Raw genomic sequence first — 14,588 nt, forward strand, 5'->3', positions numbered from 1 at the left:
CTGAGAGAGGTGCACCAATGGGAAGATGACAACGGAGCCGAGGTGTAGAGAGAGGGAGAGAAGGGGAGAGAGAGGACAAAGCAGGAGCGCTGGACCAGTAACACAATGCTCACCTGATTGAGATGTAAATACCATCAAATTTAAGCTGAAAGTCAAAGCTTGATTTTTTTTTTTTTATTTCAAATTCATTGTGATGTTGTACAGCGCTGAAGTGAAGAAAATTGTGTCAGTGTCCAAATAGTTTTAGATTTAACTGTATATGTCCTTGTATAGACCATGAAAGCCCCTGCACTGATCTTCAAATAGAACTGAATAAATTCAGTAAAATCATGAAAGTGAATTTGAGAAGACCAATGGTGACAGTAAACCATCACATTGGAGTAAAAACTGTAAGAACCATTTAGTAAATGTCAAGTTTCAGTTCATACCTACCTTGTTACTCTTTTAGCTGGATCAAATGACAGGATTGTCAAGAGCAAACACGTTGACATTACAGTGCCAAACCCTGAGTGGGACAGCTATGATACATAGCTGGCTTCTTATATTACTTAGAGCAATTCATTTATCAGGAAACAAGAAACATGAATGAATCTACATGCTTTACAAAACTATATAAGGGCAAGCCAGTTTTTTGCGCGGTCTTCTTCACTGACTCTTGGTGTTTTTCATGTTGTTTATTGCGCACTATATTCAGTTTTTCACTAATACAATACAATAAATGTACAGGTCTGAATTAGGGTTATAACTATAGATGATTTGGAGAATTAACTATGTGTGTGTCTAATGAGATAATGTGTGTTGATATACTACATTCCCATTTGAGTCCATTTAAAATTATTAGTAGATAAAATAATCAGATACACTTTGTGGTAAATTAAACTATATTAAAACCCAATTACAAAAAACTAATATCATAAAAACATCAGCTGCGTAATAAAGCAGTAAAAAGCCTTTTCAACAGGAGATCAATATCAGTGTTAAAGAAGTCTCAGAAGTTGTTAGAACTTCAACTGTCAAAGGAACAGGAATAATATTCATAAACCATGGCTACAGTACATACAATAAAAATTCATTATACCCTGTGGAGAAACACTGTTACTCCAGCCACGAACTGAGTAACAGAATCACTCTCACAGAATGAGTGAGTCACAGACTGACTGACTTAGTCACTGATTGACAAGCTCCAAATCAATCTGGAGCATGGTGTTTCTGTTCAGTACAAGCATAGTACTTTGTATGGTAATGTCCCTGAGGTGTGAAAGCCCGTAAAGAGTAAAATATGACTCTAATGCAGTCACTGTGATCAGCAGGAGACATTTTTCTGTCCTTTACATGTTGCTATACCTTGATGATTTGACACAATAAGTTCATGCTGTTGTGCAGCTCACGTCATATGCTTAGTGCTGTCAAATCTTTGTGTGATGCCAGAGAAATAGTGTCTTCCTGAATCTCTCTGACCAAACAGGTCGGTCTGTTTTGCAGTGGTTCCACCTCTTACTGAAGTCAAACTCCTGTTTTTTGACTGGCTTCTCACTGTACACAGACATATTTAGCAGGACAACCATCTGATTCACTGTAAAAATTCCAAGTTAGAAAGCAATCTTAGCATTTACACAGATTAAGTTAACTAAACAGTTTATTCCAACAATATTTTTTTTATTTATTTTTGTATGTCTTAATTTCTTTCCTTTATTGTCTGAGGCAAGATAGAAACATTAAACAAGACAGAAAGTAAAGCTCTAGAATTAAAAAAAAAATTAAGTATGTTTTCTATTATGCACATGTACCTTAAAAAGCCATGGTTGATTGAAATGGTATTTAAAACAATGTAAAATGTGATATATATGTGTGCGTAATGTTGCTCGTATTACTGTCTAAATGTGATGTAATGTGTTGGAAATAAAAAGAAGCAGATCCATCCTGACATCTGCTCTGTCTATTGAAGTTCACTCTGACTTCTGCTCATCTAATGTGTTCATATACCCACTAATTAAATTAAGTAAACAATATAACCTGAAGAGCTGATGAGTTTCATTGCTTTTCATACTTTTGATCAACTAAAGTTGGTTTAGTGATAAAAATCACAAATCACAGAAAAAATCATCAGAATTAGGTAACAGAGTAAGTATAATATGGATCTGCAGAGGAGATGAGGAGACTGAAGATCTTCAATCAATGGATTTGATACTGCCCTTTTCTCAAGTAAAACTACAGCGTGATTGAGACAAATGGGTAGTACTGTATCAACTGGCTCCTCACCCAGCCACAATCAGTAACAATCTGAAATCTCAACATATGAACAAATGAAGACAGAGAATCAAAGGGAGGCCAGCTCCTTGTGTCAGGAAAATAAGCATATACACAAACACACATGAAGATATATTCTCTCATTAAATAGCTACTGATGACTGAGTTGTATGGAGTATTTTTCGTCGTTGGCAGCATCTGCAGCAGAGGACTGTCACTGTAATTATGATGATAAGGACAGTGACCAGAATGAAGACCACACCAACCCATGCTCCAAGACTCAGTTCTGTGGAGACAAGGAGCCAGAGGTAGATTAGGCTCTTTTTGTGATAAAATCAATTAACCTCTTTAATGTTTCCGTCCTCATGCACACGCCAATACAAACGCACACACACACACGTAGCATGCACAAAACCTTTTGTGTTTTTAAATTATTGCACAATATTATTTACCCGTGCATGTTTTTCTTGTTTGTTTTGTTTTGCTGTAATTAAGGTACTCATGTTAGGGTGTAAATGTTTGAAAATGCAACATTTACTACAAATGAATCTGTGTTAAAAATTATAACAACAAAATGTATTATTTTATTTCGTAGGTTATTGTTAAGGGTGGAAAGAAACTTTGTTTTCATCAACAAAAAAACTATTTTGATGAAAACAAAAAACTTCAGTTTTAACTCTTGTCGAACAGGAGGGATAAGCATATACTGCTGTTCAGTGTAGACGGGTGAAGAGCAGTGCAGTGTAGCGCAGAGCAGGGAAGTATATTTCAATGAAGTCATATGCATTGCTGTTTTATGCAGAGTAATGCAATGGAGTGCATTGCACAAAAGCGTAATTCTGTGTAGCGTAGCTTGTTGTAGTGTAGTGTTGTGTTGCATAGCTTAGTGTAGTGTGGTGTAGTGTAGTCAGTGTATGCACCTGGCAGGAAAGTCTCGTCCTTCTTTGTACAACACTGTGTGCTCCAGGCTCCCTGTTGGGTAGACTTGGGTCTGGAGGGGATGTATGCTGCAACCATGAAGCAGTAACTATATCCTTCATCCAAGTTCTTCACTTCAGCGACACTGGAGTCAGAGATAATGTCTCTCTTTTAGAGACAGAACAACATATTAACTTACTGTACTGCAATTATCAAGTCAGCCAGTATTTGGTAGAAAATGGAACAACCTCCTAGATTTCTCTGTCCATCAAAAGTCAGCTCACACTCAAACAGACACACAATCACTCAGGTCTGATCTCATCTACTTTGTATTTTAAGGGAAAGATTGAGGTGTATCGCATCATACCTGCCTAATGCACACATGACTTCTGAATAATTACAGATGTAAAGTGATATTTTTAAACAATGCAACAGAGAAATAAATAATTCTCTCTTCATAGACATAATAGCTGAAACATGAACATGAATACAAGAAACACTGGATATACCTTTGTATACCTACCTTGCCTGTATTTCCAGACTTGTAGAAGCTGATCTTGTACATGAGATCCTTGTTGAGAATGTCCCTGATGCTGAGCTGCCTCCCATTCTGATGAATGCTGGTCAGAGGGTCTGTGATGTTCACTCTCACTGTATTCTTATCTACAGTCTCAACAGTAAATGTGACAGCACTGATGTTACCTGAGGAGAAGCGCATCAGAAACCATGTCTAGGTGTTCAGTTGAGACACTGTTATAGTCGATTAAATCATAGTATGATCACCCAGTCAGTTACGTCTCCTTGACCTTGATGGGAAACATTATGTTTTAAGAGAAGATATTAAGAAAAATTCATTAGAACTTGAGAGAAGACCACAGCGCGATGGAGAAAATGCAACTGAACTTTCAACAATTTTTGAACCAACCTTGTATATAATACACTGGTGATAAATACTCCTTTGATAACCATAAAAAAACATTGTTTTGCATAGTCAAATAATTCAGGAATAATTATTATCGTTCCTGCCATGTATGTCTTTGAAATTTTGTTCACGTTTATGAAGTAGGGGGAATTCTTGTTTTGTAGTGATGTATCGGTTGTGAACGATACGGCTTTAATGGCTCTTTATTTTGGTCTTTTGGTATTTATTATTGTTTCACATTAAATAGTTAAAAGTTGATGAATAAATAAGTATACCATCAGAGATTGGACCTTTTGTGTAAGTGAGAAGGGTCTTTGTTTTTGTACTTATTTATATGTATTTATTTTTTGTAGCACTCTGGTCCATGTTGAGTAAAATAAGCTATATGAATAATGGGTTAGGGTTAGGGTTAGGGTTACTTAATATTCTACCTTATTTCATTGTGATAAAAGAGACAGTTTTGAGCAGCATTCTACGTCATTAGTCTGCGCGCAGGTTTGTGGCAGTGGTGCAGAAAAAAGCCTACTGAGCGTTGTGTATTGTTGTCATGTTTGCTCCAGCTGCACCAGAGAAAACTTAAAAAAATAATAATAAGCAGCACCGGGGAGAATAAAGTTGCCAAACAGAAGAAGGAGTCCAGTCTCTTTCAGAGTACAACATATGTATTGTTTGTACGTTTAGTAATTAAATTTACATATAATCTTACATTATTTATGGTCATAAATAAATTCAAGCAACAAAAAATGTGAGGAGCCACTTGAGAGCCGAAAGAGCCGGCTCTTTTCAGTGAGCAGTGCCAAAAGAACTGGCTCTCTTTTTTTTTCTTTTTTTTTTTTTTCCTTTTTTGTTTACTTTATCCACTTGGAGAATTCGCCAACATTAAAGGCAGCACTCAATGTCATAGCCATCTGCTGGAAACTATTTTCCTGTGTGTCTACTGTGTGTCCTGTGTCTATCCATGGTCTGTATATGTGTGTGATTGAGAGATACTTACTCTCCCTGTAAGGGTTGAATTTAGGGGAGTAAATATGAGGAAAGTCATGTGGGTCAGCATTGTTGCTCATGGTCTCAGGTTCTGTCTGGATATCAGCTTGGTAGGTCCTGTCCAACCGGAAGACATGGGTATAGTTTATACACACACAATTATATGGATTCAGTCTGAGATTTCTGAGGGAGCTGGAGCCAAATCAGTTGACACAGAGAAACTATATTGGGTAGAGGGGTATGGCTAGCATGTAGGGTGGAGCAGAATCAAATCAAATCAAATCAAATCAAATCAGATTTATTCGTATAAGCCCAAATCCTTATTTGTATAAGGCCAACCCCTTGCATGTGCTGACAATAACCATGCTTCTCAGTAATCCCTATTTCTAACACCTCTAAGCATGTATACTGCATTCACTAACCATGTTATACCAAAGTCTCTGTCTCTCCCAGTTCCTCAATTGCCTCTCCGTATCCTCATCCTGCAGGAGATGGCTAATCGCCATCCCATGTTCCTGCAACACCTGCTGCTCCCTATATCCTCATGAATTCCATACTAAAGCATCATCTCTATGAACTTCCTGCAACATCATGTTCCTGCCTAGACCTGTTTTGAAAGTCCCCTTCTCCTGCTCTCATTCTCACCCTACACTAGCCCCGTGCCTCTCTGTCTCTCCCTCTCTCATTCCAACCAGTCGAGGCTGATGGCTGCCCCCCCTGAGCCCTGCTCTGCCCAAGCTTTTTGCCTCTTCAAGGAAGTCTTGACCTGCTCTATATGTAAAGTGCCTTGATCTAACTTTGTTATGATTTGGTGCTATACAAATAAATCTGATTTGATTTGATTTGATTTTGTAAAATGTTATGATCTATTGTGTCGAATGCAGCACTGAGATGTAAGGGAAGTATGGAGGCTGATCCATTGTCTGAAGCCATTAGAAGATCATTGAAGACTTTAACCAGCGCTGTTTCTGTGCTGTGATGGGCTCCAAATCCTGACTGAAATTCTTCAAGCAAACCGTTCTCATCCAGATGGTCGTGTAATTGGTTTGCTGAAGAAGAGTGGTGAAGGAAAACATATTTGGAACAATTTACACTCACACTCACTCCTACAGGCAATTTAGGGTCACTGATTAATGTTCTGCCCAGATTTTTTTGTTGTTGTTTCAATTTAAAATAATTATTTACAATAATCCATACACTTGAACTGCACTGACAGTTAACCTGATGTTAAACTATAGTATTATAGTAACTGAGTAGCTTGATGTTAGATGTTAAAGTACACATCACTCAAACATGATGCTGTTCCTACCTGTTGAATGGAATAAGGAGATTGCTTAGGTCACATTCTGTTTCTGACACTTGGGTGCAGTCTTGAGTATCGTGCCAGTGACTTTCATCCACCCTAAGAATCATATGACAAAGATTAAATCTATATAATTTCTCCTGTAATTCTGTACCTGTACTTTACTGTATAAAAAATGTTTGTGTGTGTATACTTACTGAGAAAACTGCACAGTGTATGTGTTGTTGGAAGCTTTACTCATCCAGGTCAGAATGGTTTTGAAGTCCAGAGATACCCAGCGGACATTCTCTGCTCTGGACACAAATTCATCATCTGTGATTAAATGAAAAACAACGCAAGTCTCAACTCGGCATCATCCTCTTCTTTTCCCTAATCCTTTTGTAAATCCTTTTGTTCAGCCAAATGACGTAATTGCTGAGTGTGTCATGTATGAGTTCAGTTTATTTCATCTCATCTCATTATTTATAGTCCTCATTTGTTGGGGATGTGAGGGGTTGCTGGAGCCAATCCCAGCTAGCGTTCCAGGTGCGGGCTGGCCTTTGCCCTGGACAGGTCACTAGATATGTTGCTAAGGCTGACATATTGAGACAAACAACCATTTGCATTCATCAAATCAAATCAAATCACACAAGACTGATTTATATAGCGCCAAATCACAAATACGTCTCCTCTTACATGTCAGTGCTGCATTTGACACAATAGATCGTAACATTTTACTAAATCAAATCAAATCAAATCAGATTTATCTGTATAGCACCAAATCATAACAAAGTTACATTAAGGCATTTTGCATATAGAGCAGGCCTAGACCAAACTCTTTATAAAATTATTTAAAGAGAACCAGCAGATCCCCCGATGACACACTCAGCGACAGTGGCAAGGAAAAACTTCCTTTAAGAGGCAAAAACCTTGGACAGAACCAGGCTCAGGACGGTGGGGTTGACTCAACCGGTTGGGTTGAGAGACAGAGATAGAGAGAGAGAGAGAGGGAGAGAGGTGCTCAGTCCTTCCCCCTGCAGTCTAGGCCAATAGCAGCATAGCAAAATTAAATAAAAATATTCAAATAAAACTCTGCCGCTGTCAGTCCCAAATCCAAATAAGAAAAGAGGAGGGGTGAGTGAGACTTTATGGTGACTGGCCGCAAAAAAGTAAATAAAAGCAATAGAAATAAGCAAATGAAAGGTCATGGGGTCACCAAAACCAATAGGGTTCATTCTTTTCTGGTGCTCATGAAATTTTCATTCATTCATTTCATTTCATTTACATTGTTTCTACTTCATAAGTTTGGCCTGGTGGTGCTACATGAAATTTGCTCGTAAATGCCATTATCATGGTGCTCCTTATGTAGTCAAAGAATAAAAAAAGTACCTGATAGAAAAATCATTTTCTGGAGGAAGATATGCTTGGGGTCAAATTAAAGATAAAAGGACGGTTATATTCAATTTTGAATTTTACTTGCAGCCAATACAGATCAGCTAAAAGTTAGTATTTGTGCAGCAACATTCTGAATCAACTGAATGCCTTACAGAGATTTGTTTGGACATCCAGATAGTAATGGGTTTCAGTAGTCCAGCCTGGACGTTACGAATGCATGGACTAATTTTTCTGCATCCTCTTGAGAGAGGATGTTTCTGATTTTCCTAATGTTTCTCAAGTGGAAGAAAGCTGCCCTACTGACTTGTTTTATGTGAGGGACAAAGGACATGTCCTGATCAAAAGTTACTACAAGGTTTCTTACAGTGGAGCTGGAAGCCAAGCTAATGCCGTCCAGACTGATTAGATGATTAGGTTGGGTTTGTCTGAGGTGCTTCGGGCCGAGTACAATAACTTCAGTTTTGTGAGAATTTAAAAGTAAAAAATTATGGGCCATCCAGAATTTTATGTCTTCAAGACATGTCTGCAGTCTGACTATCTGAGTAACTTCATTTCACTTCATTGATAAATACAGCTGAATGTTGCCTGCTTAGCAGTGACAATTCATGCTGTGTTTCCTGATAATATTGCCTCGAGGAAGCAGATAAAGAGTGAAGAAGACTGGTCCAAGTACCGAACCCTGTGGGACTCCATAATTGGCTTTAGTGTCTGAGGAGGAGCTATTGTTAACATGAACAAACTGATGTCTATCTGATAAATAGGATTTGGACCACCTTAGTGCAGTTCCTTTAATGCCAATTTCATGTTCCAGTGTCTGAAATAAAATATTATGGTCAATATTGTCGGTTTTTTAAGTTGAGGTTTTATAACCTTGTGGTCTTGAGAGTCATAGCCCAAATATAAGGTCAAATTAATCAGATCTAGAATGAATGGCTTAATTAAGTATAAAATCTCTTTAAAGAAGCTAGTTGGTACTTGATCTAAAAGACAGGTTGAGGGTTTAGGTGATGAGACTATAGGAGCTAGCTCTGACAGATTCAGAGATGAAAATCTGTGGACAGACACAGTTTCAGTTTCAGTTTTCCCCCCTAAGGAGTTAAGGGTTAAACAAGTATACAAGCATACACCAAAACACACATTAAACACATATACACATATAAAGTCAATGTTCGTTAAAATCATGACTGTTGTTGAGGATGGAAATAGCAGATGGGACAAATGATTTTTTAAACCTGTTTGTCCTGCATCGTCGCATGGTGTTTCTACGTCCTGTGGGAAGAAGACTGAACTAACTGGACAAGGGGTGACTGGGGTCAGCAGCAATTGAGGAAGCTTTCCCGATCATTCAGATTTTAAGCCCTATGGGCTTTTGAACTTTGGGAGGAAGCCAATGTACCAGGAGGGAACCCATGCTGGCACAGAACATGCATACACCACACAGAAAGGCCCAATAGAATCCAGGACCTTCTTGCTCAGAGGCAGTGCTTATCCCCATTTACTAATCATGCTACCCCAAGTTTAGTTTCACATGTGAAAAGTCTGTCTCTTTGTTGGCCCTGAGATGGGCTGGCAACCTGTCCAGGGTGTACCCCACCCTCGCCCAATGTGATCTGGAATGGTTCCAACACTGCGACCCAGAAACGGTGATAGAATATGAATGAATGAGTACTTTTCAATTGCAGATATTTAGATGAATAATTTATTCATTTTGGTTGGGTTTGAGAGAAGAATACAAAAAGAAATAATAAGGGCAGATGTCTTAAAGCTTGTGTTCATGGATTAAGACTTCTACGGGTGTAGCTCCTAGTTCAACCCCCGATGTAGAATATTGAAGTCAACCTAATAATCACTGACCAATTCAAAGGGACAAATGCGTTATGACCTGTGTCATAAATGTCTGAATACATGTGTAACTGATGTTTCATATTTGACATGTTATATATTGTATGTTTCATACATATCCTTCAAAATATTTTATACATGTAGCATTACATGTCATCCATAAATATCCAAATAAAACCTGTTCAGGAGCAGATAGATAATCTTAGTTATTTAAATACGAAACTCCTGTGTTGTGTGCTGTAAAACCACACATTCTGCTCACCTTATTTCTCTTGCTCATTTCGCTCATCTATACAAAAGTGACACTGTCACCCATCTGTTTTTCGAAACATGCCTTGGGTAAAATCATCTCACAATGTTTATATTGCCACGAACAATGAGTCACAGTGAGACTAACAGGAAACTGACATCAGTAAGTCCTGATATACAATGTATTTGAAAAGATGATCTCTTGTCATTAGTAGAGCTACCAATGTAAACGCTGCTGCATCAGAAATGAAGATACACTGAGCACAGATTAATTCATGTCCCCAGTCTCTGGCAACTTTGAAAAGCTCTGAACGAAAAAGCAGCTGAATGATATAATGAAAGATACTAGATTTTTTTCCCCACACCTAATTGCAGATATCATCTAGTTTCCTCTACAGTGGTATTAACATATCGCATTATTCTGCATACACCTTATAGGTTATACAAAGCTTATATAACTACTTTACACACACAGTAACACGAATGATAATGGTAGCTTCAGCCTCAGGTTCCCATCTACAAGCCCATGGGCTCCCTCCAGTTAGTCCACACAGATACACATTTGGTTTGGTTCTGGTGATTCGTGATTCTAAGGTTGTGTGGTCACAACTCCAGGTTCTTCTTCATTTGCTTGCCTGTCCTTGCCTTTACCTGCAGACTTTTCAACTTCACTGTTTGCTTCAATCAATCAAATATAAATTCCCACATAAAGTCCATACAATACCAACAATGTCATCCTCCATGCTCATTACAATTTCTGTCCCATTAATGTCATATATTTGTGTTTCTTTTCATTAGCTTTCGATAAAGTGAACTAAAAATATCACAATCTCCTGTTTCTTGGTAATTCTAAACGCTGCTTCTCCGTTAGAAGCACCAAACCCCTAAAGCCCTCTGCTATAATCTGTTAGCTATGCTCCCCTTTGTGTAAAACAGTGGGGGAGAGCATTGCGCTTTCATGGATTTCAGAGGCCCCAATCCTGTTTACTCTTGAAATCCACTTCATTAAACATTTTCTCTTATACATGATGTTTCTTTGTGTGGACATACATTGACAGCAGACAGAGGGACCAGTATGTCTGTCAAAGTACTATAAATAACATAAAATTGAAACTTGAAAATGAATCACTAATGTTAAAACAAGGTAACAAGGACTACAAGCAATCTCTTTAAAAAAATATGATTAAAATTTTAAATTGACATCTTAAATAGTATTGTACAAGATTATACACACACTCTTCCTCTATTTGTCTTTCTGTCTCTCTCTCTGCCTGTTTTTCTGCCTCAGTCCCTCTCTCTCTTTTTGCTAACAGTCTCTCATATGCTCCCTTTTTGTTTTTACCTGCTGCAGTGATGATACCAGTATACAGACAGAATGCCAGAAAAAGCTGAGCCTTTACGAACTTCATGTCAGTAAAAACTAAAATCCTTAGGCACTCCTTGGTTTTCTTCAAACTTTGGTACTGTTGTGGAGCAAAAGAGTTCTCTGTGGTGCATGTACGCCTCTGTACTGCTCAGATTGAGGTGGTTTCTCTTCAACAGAACAGTGTGTGCGGGCTGAAGCAGGGGGGAGCAGGGGGCACTATTCAGGGTTCTGCCGGCTGACCCTCCCACATGCTGCCGGCTGATGGGGGATTCTGCAGAAATTACTCAGTTTGAACTCTTTCTGATGAAACATTTGATTTTCCACAAATTGATACACCACACCCTCGTAAAACTTTGACCATGTCACTGTGATGGTCTGACATGTAGTCTCACAGAAACATGAGTAATAAATTGTCAGTAGAGCAGTCACACCCACCTTGACAACAAACCAAATGGTTGGTTCTTTCCAGAACGACCTAAGCAATATGGTCCTCAAGTATTTAACACTGTAGCAATGAAAAACAAATAGCTCAGTGTCATGTTGCCTTCAGAGGAAGACCTTCTGTATTGGCTTTTAGCTCACCCCACACAGTACACAGTACAATGGAGATATAAGACAGCAAGAGGTCAGCACATACATACAAGGATGTGTGTGCAGAGCTCTTATTAGGGATCTATAGTTCAATCTAATGTGCAGTGAAACACTATTTTTAAACTCCTCACACCTCCAAAATACATAATATCCTTATACCTCTCCCCCAGTCTGTTTGTGCTGTAATCATCCATGCCCATAAAGAACTACATCCTGTCCCAGTATTATATATTATTAATATGGGCATCCATCTTGGCACTTTTGTCATGAGACCTGCCAACCTGGAAAAAGCTCAATGTTTGATTCAGATTTTTCGGCTAGGTAGTCAAATCAATTAAAATCACATTTATGTCGATAGCCCCAAATCATGACAAAGTTACATCAAGGCACTTTACACATAGAGCAGGTCTAGACCAAAATCCTAAGGGGCAGACACCTTGGGCAGAACCAGGCTCAAGGAGGGCAGTCATCTACCTTGACTGGTTAGGTTGAGAGAGAAGGTGTTGTGTATGTGTGTGTGTGGAAGAGAGATAAGCAGAGGTAGTGAGCATGAAGGAGAGGAGAGGGGCCTCGATAGAGAGATGGAGAAAGAACAAGAGCAGGAGGAGAGAAGAAGCTGCAGAAAACGCAATGAAAACATACAGAAAACATGCAGTGATTGCAATCTGGTAACATTAAATGTGCACTGGTTAGTAGTAAGGAAAATGTGATTTTTGCAAGTAGAAAAGGAAGGAAGTGACGTAATGCTGGAGAAAGAGAGAGAGAGCCACAGAGAATGGGAGAGAGGGGGCTGCTGAGTGCAACCCCCCCCCCCACCACGCACACACACACACACACACACACATACTTCCCATACCTGGGTCTTCTGTCCCCCACACTTTCTGACCTGAAATTCCGAGCTGGATAAAGTTCATTTCATGTTAAAAAGTTAAAGGTTCTTTTTTACGAGTTTCTGTGAATGCACCACGAAAAGGGGAGGAGATATCAGCACAGACAGGCAGTGTCAGGCTCTGACTACAGCGTGGAGAGGGTGAACTGGACAAAAGCAGATGGTGAAATTAATTTAATTCTTAAAAAAAATAAGCTGAAACTGTACAGCAAACCATTCAGCACCAGTTCTTCAAACCAAACATTGTCATTTGAATCGTAACCCTTTTTTTTTTTTTTTACAATGCCGGCTAAATGATAACTTACTAAACAATTTTATATTGTCTCTCTTATATTGCCTCTATTGTCACCGAGATAGTTTCCTTGCTTGCTAGCCTCATAGTAGGAATATTCTTCCTCACTTTACATAGTGCTCTGAATTTCAGCATTGCATTGCACACATTTAAAATGTATTATTGCAGTAGAAAGACCTAATTCTGAGTGAAATATATATTAATTATCATCGTTGCTTTGTAGCTATTTCTCTTAATTTATACTTCAAATAAAGATTTTCTGTACATGTTTTTTTGTCGCATTGCATTAGGCAGAATGGGGAGAAGGCAGTTCCAAATCAATTTGAGATTAATTTCCACCATTATTTCACAAGCGTTTTTTTTTTTCATAATTTCTATTCAAAATGTTTCATTTCTTTGCACATATTTTTGTGTATTGCAATAGTAAAACGAGTAGGGAGAAGGAAGCTCTCAGGGTGCCATACAGAAAAAGCAGCAGCAGTCTTTTTGCCATGGGGGGGCTTCACAGGTGAGGATAGATCCAAGCGCGTTCAAATGTTTAATTTCTATATATAATATATATATACCATAGTAGAAAACTATAGCCAGTCTGTTGGGGCCATACTGTACATTGTGGTTAGTTATGGTTATTTAATTCTTTACTCCTCAATTTTGAAATGATGGCTACACCCTTGCCTATAGCAGCATAACTTAAAGAAAAACAGTAATTAAACCTTAACTTTTTAACTGTAGAATTTGTCATAAAGGATGTTTTAAGTCTGGTTTGACAACTGCAACAGAGTCTGGCCCTCAAATCAACGTTGGGGGTTGGTCGCATTGAAGAGGAACCTGATAGCTGAAAGGTCTGCCTCCCGATTTACTCTTGGAGAAACTAGGAATCACAAGTTAACCTGCATCCAGAGAGCAAAGTGACCGCCTGGGACAAAAAGGAACTATGAGCTCTCTGAGATTATGATGGAGCTTGGTCATTGAGGGCTTTGTATGTTCACAGAAGGATTTTGAAATCTATCCTGAATTTTACTGGGAGCACAGGAGAAATGTGATATAATTTTTTAATTTCTGTTATTATTTGTGTAGCAGCGTCTAGTCTGAAGGTAACAAATGCATGCACTCGTTTTTCTGCATCCTCTTGAGACAGGATGTTTTTGATATCTGTAATAGTGTGTGAGTGAAAGAAAGCTGTCCTCATAATTTGTTTTATATGAGGGACAAAGGCACTGTCAGAAATACTGACAAATGAGCCTGGATAATATTGTCAAATGGAAGCATATATAGAGTGAAAGGATTGATCCAAGGTCAGAAACCTGTGGAACTCCAGGATTAACTAAAGTGCATTAGGTCATTGTTAACATGAGCAAAGTGATATCTATCTGAGAAATATGATTTTTTTTTTATCCTTTGATCCAATTTTTATGTTTCAGCCTTTACAATCAAATATTATGTTCAGTGGTGTCAACTAAGATTGAACGGGATAAATATGGAGGTCAAGCCATTGTCTGATGCTGTTAGGATGTCCTTCGTAACTTTTACTGTTTCTGTGCCATGATGTACCAAAAAAAAAAAAAAAACTGACTGAAACTCTTCAAAAAGCCATTCCTATGCAGTTGTGCA

At 38.4% G+C, this 14,588-nt stretch overlaps 1 protein-coding gene across 2 annotated transcripts; it reads right to left on the reverse strand.

Moving 5' to 3' along the window:
• Positions 1 to 836: 836 nt before the first annotated feature.
• On the reverse strand, positions 837 to 11,364 carry LOC115058043 (tissue factor-like). 2 transcript variants are annotated; one of them, XM_029525335.1, is made up of 7 exons: positions 11,182 to 11,364; positions 6,572 to 6,686; positions 6,381 to 6,473; positions 5,082 to 5,188; positions 3,689 to 3,867; positions 3,168 to 3,333; positions 837 to 2,533 (listed from the first exon to the last, which is right to left on the reverse strand). In XM_029525335.1, exons 1-7 carry the CDS (start codon positions 11,246 to 11,248, stop codon positions 2,391 to 2,393), a joined length of 870 nt encoding a protein of 289 aa, XP_029381195.1. In that variant the 5' UTR covers positions 11,249 to 11,364; the 3' UTR covers positions 837 to 2,390. The 2 variants fall into 2 exon arrangements, with proteins under 2 accessions (XP_029381195.1, XP_029381196.1); XM_029525336.1 differs by having other exon boundaries at positions 6,572 to 6,667; positions 11,182 to 11,310.
• Positions 11,365 to 14,588: the final 3,224 nt, after the last annotated feature.

This window comes from Echeneis naucrates, chromosome 17 (genome assembly GCF_900963305.1).
Source record: "Echeneis naucrates chromosome 17, fEcheNa1.1, whole genome shotgun sequence".
Taxonomy (NCBI): domain Eukaryota; kingdom Metazoa; phylum Chordata; class Actinopteri; order Carangiformes; family Echeneidae; genus Echeneis; species Echeneis naucrates.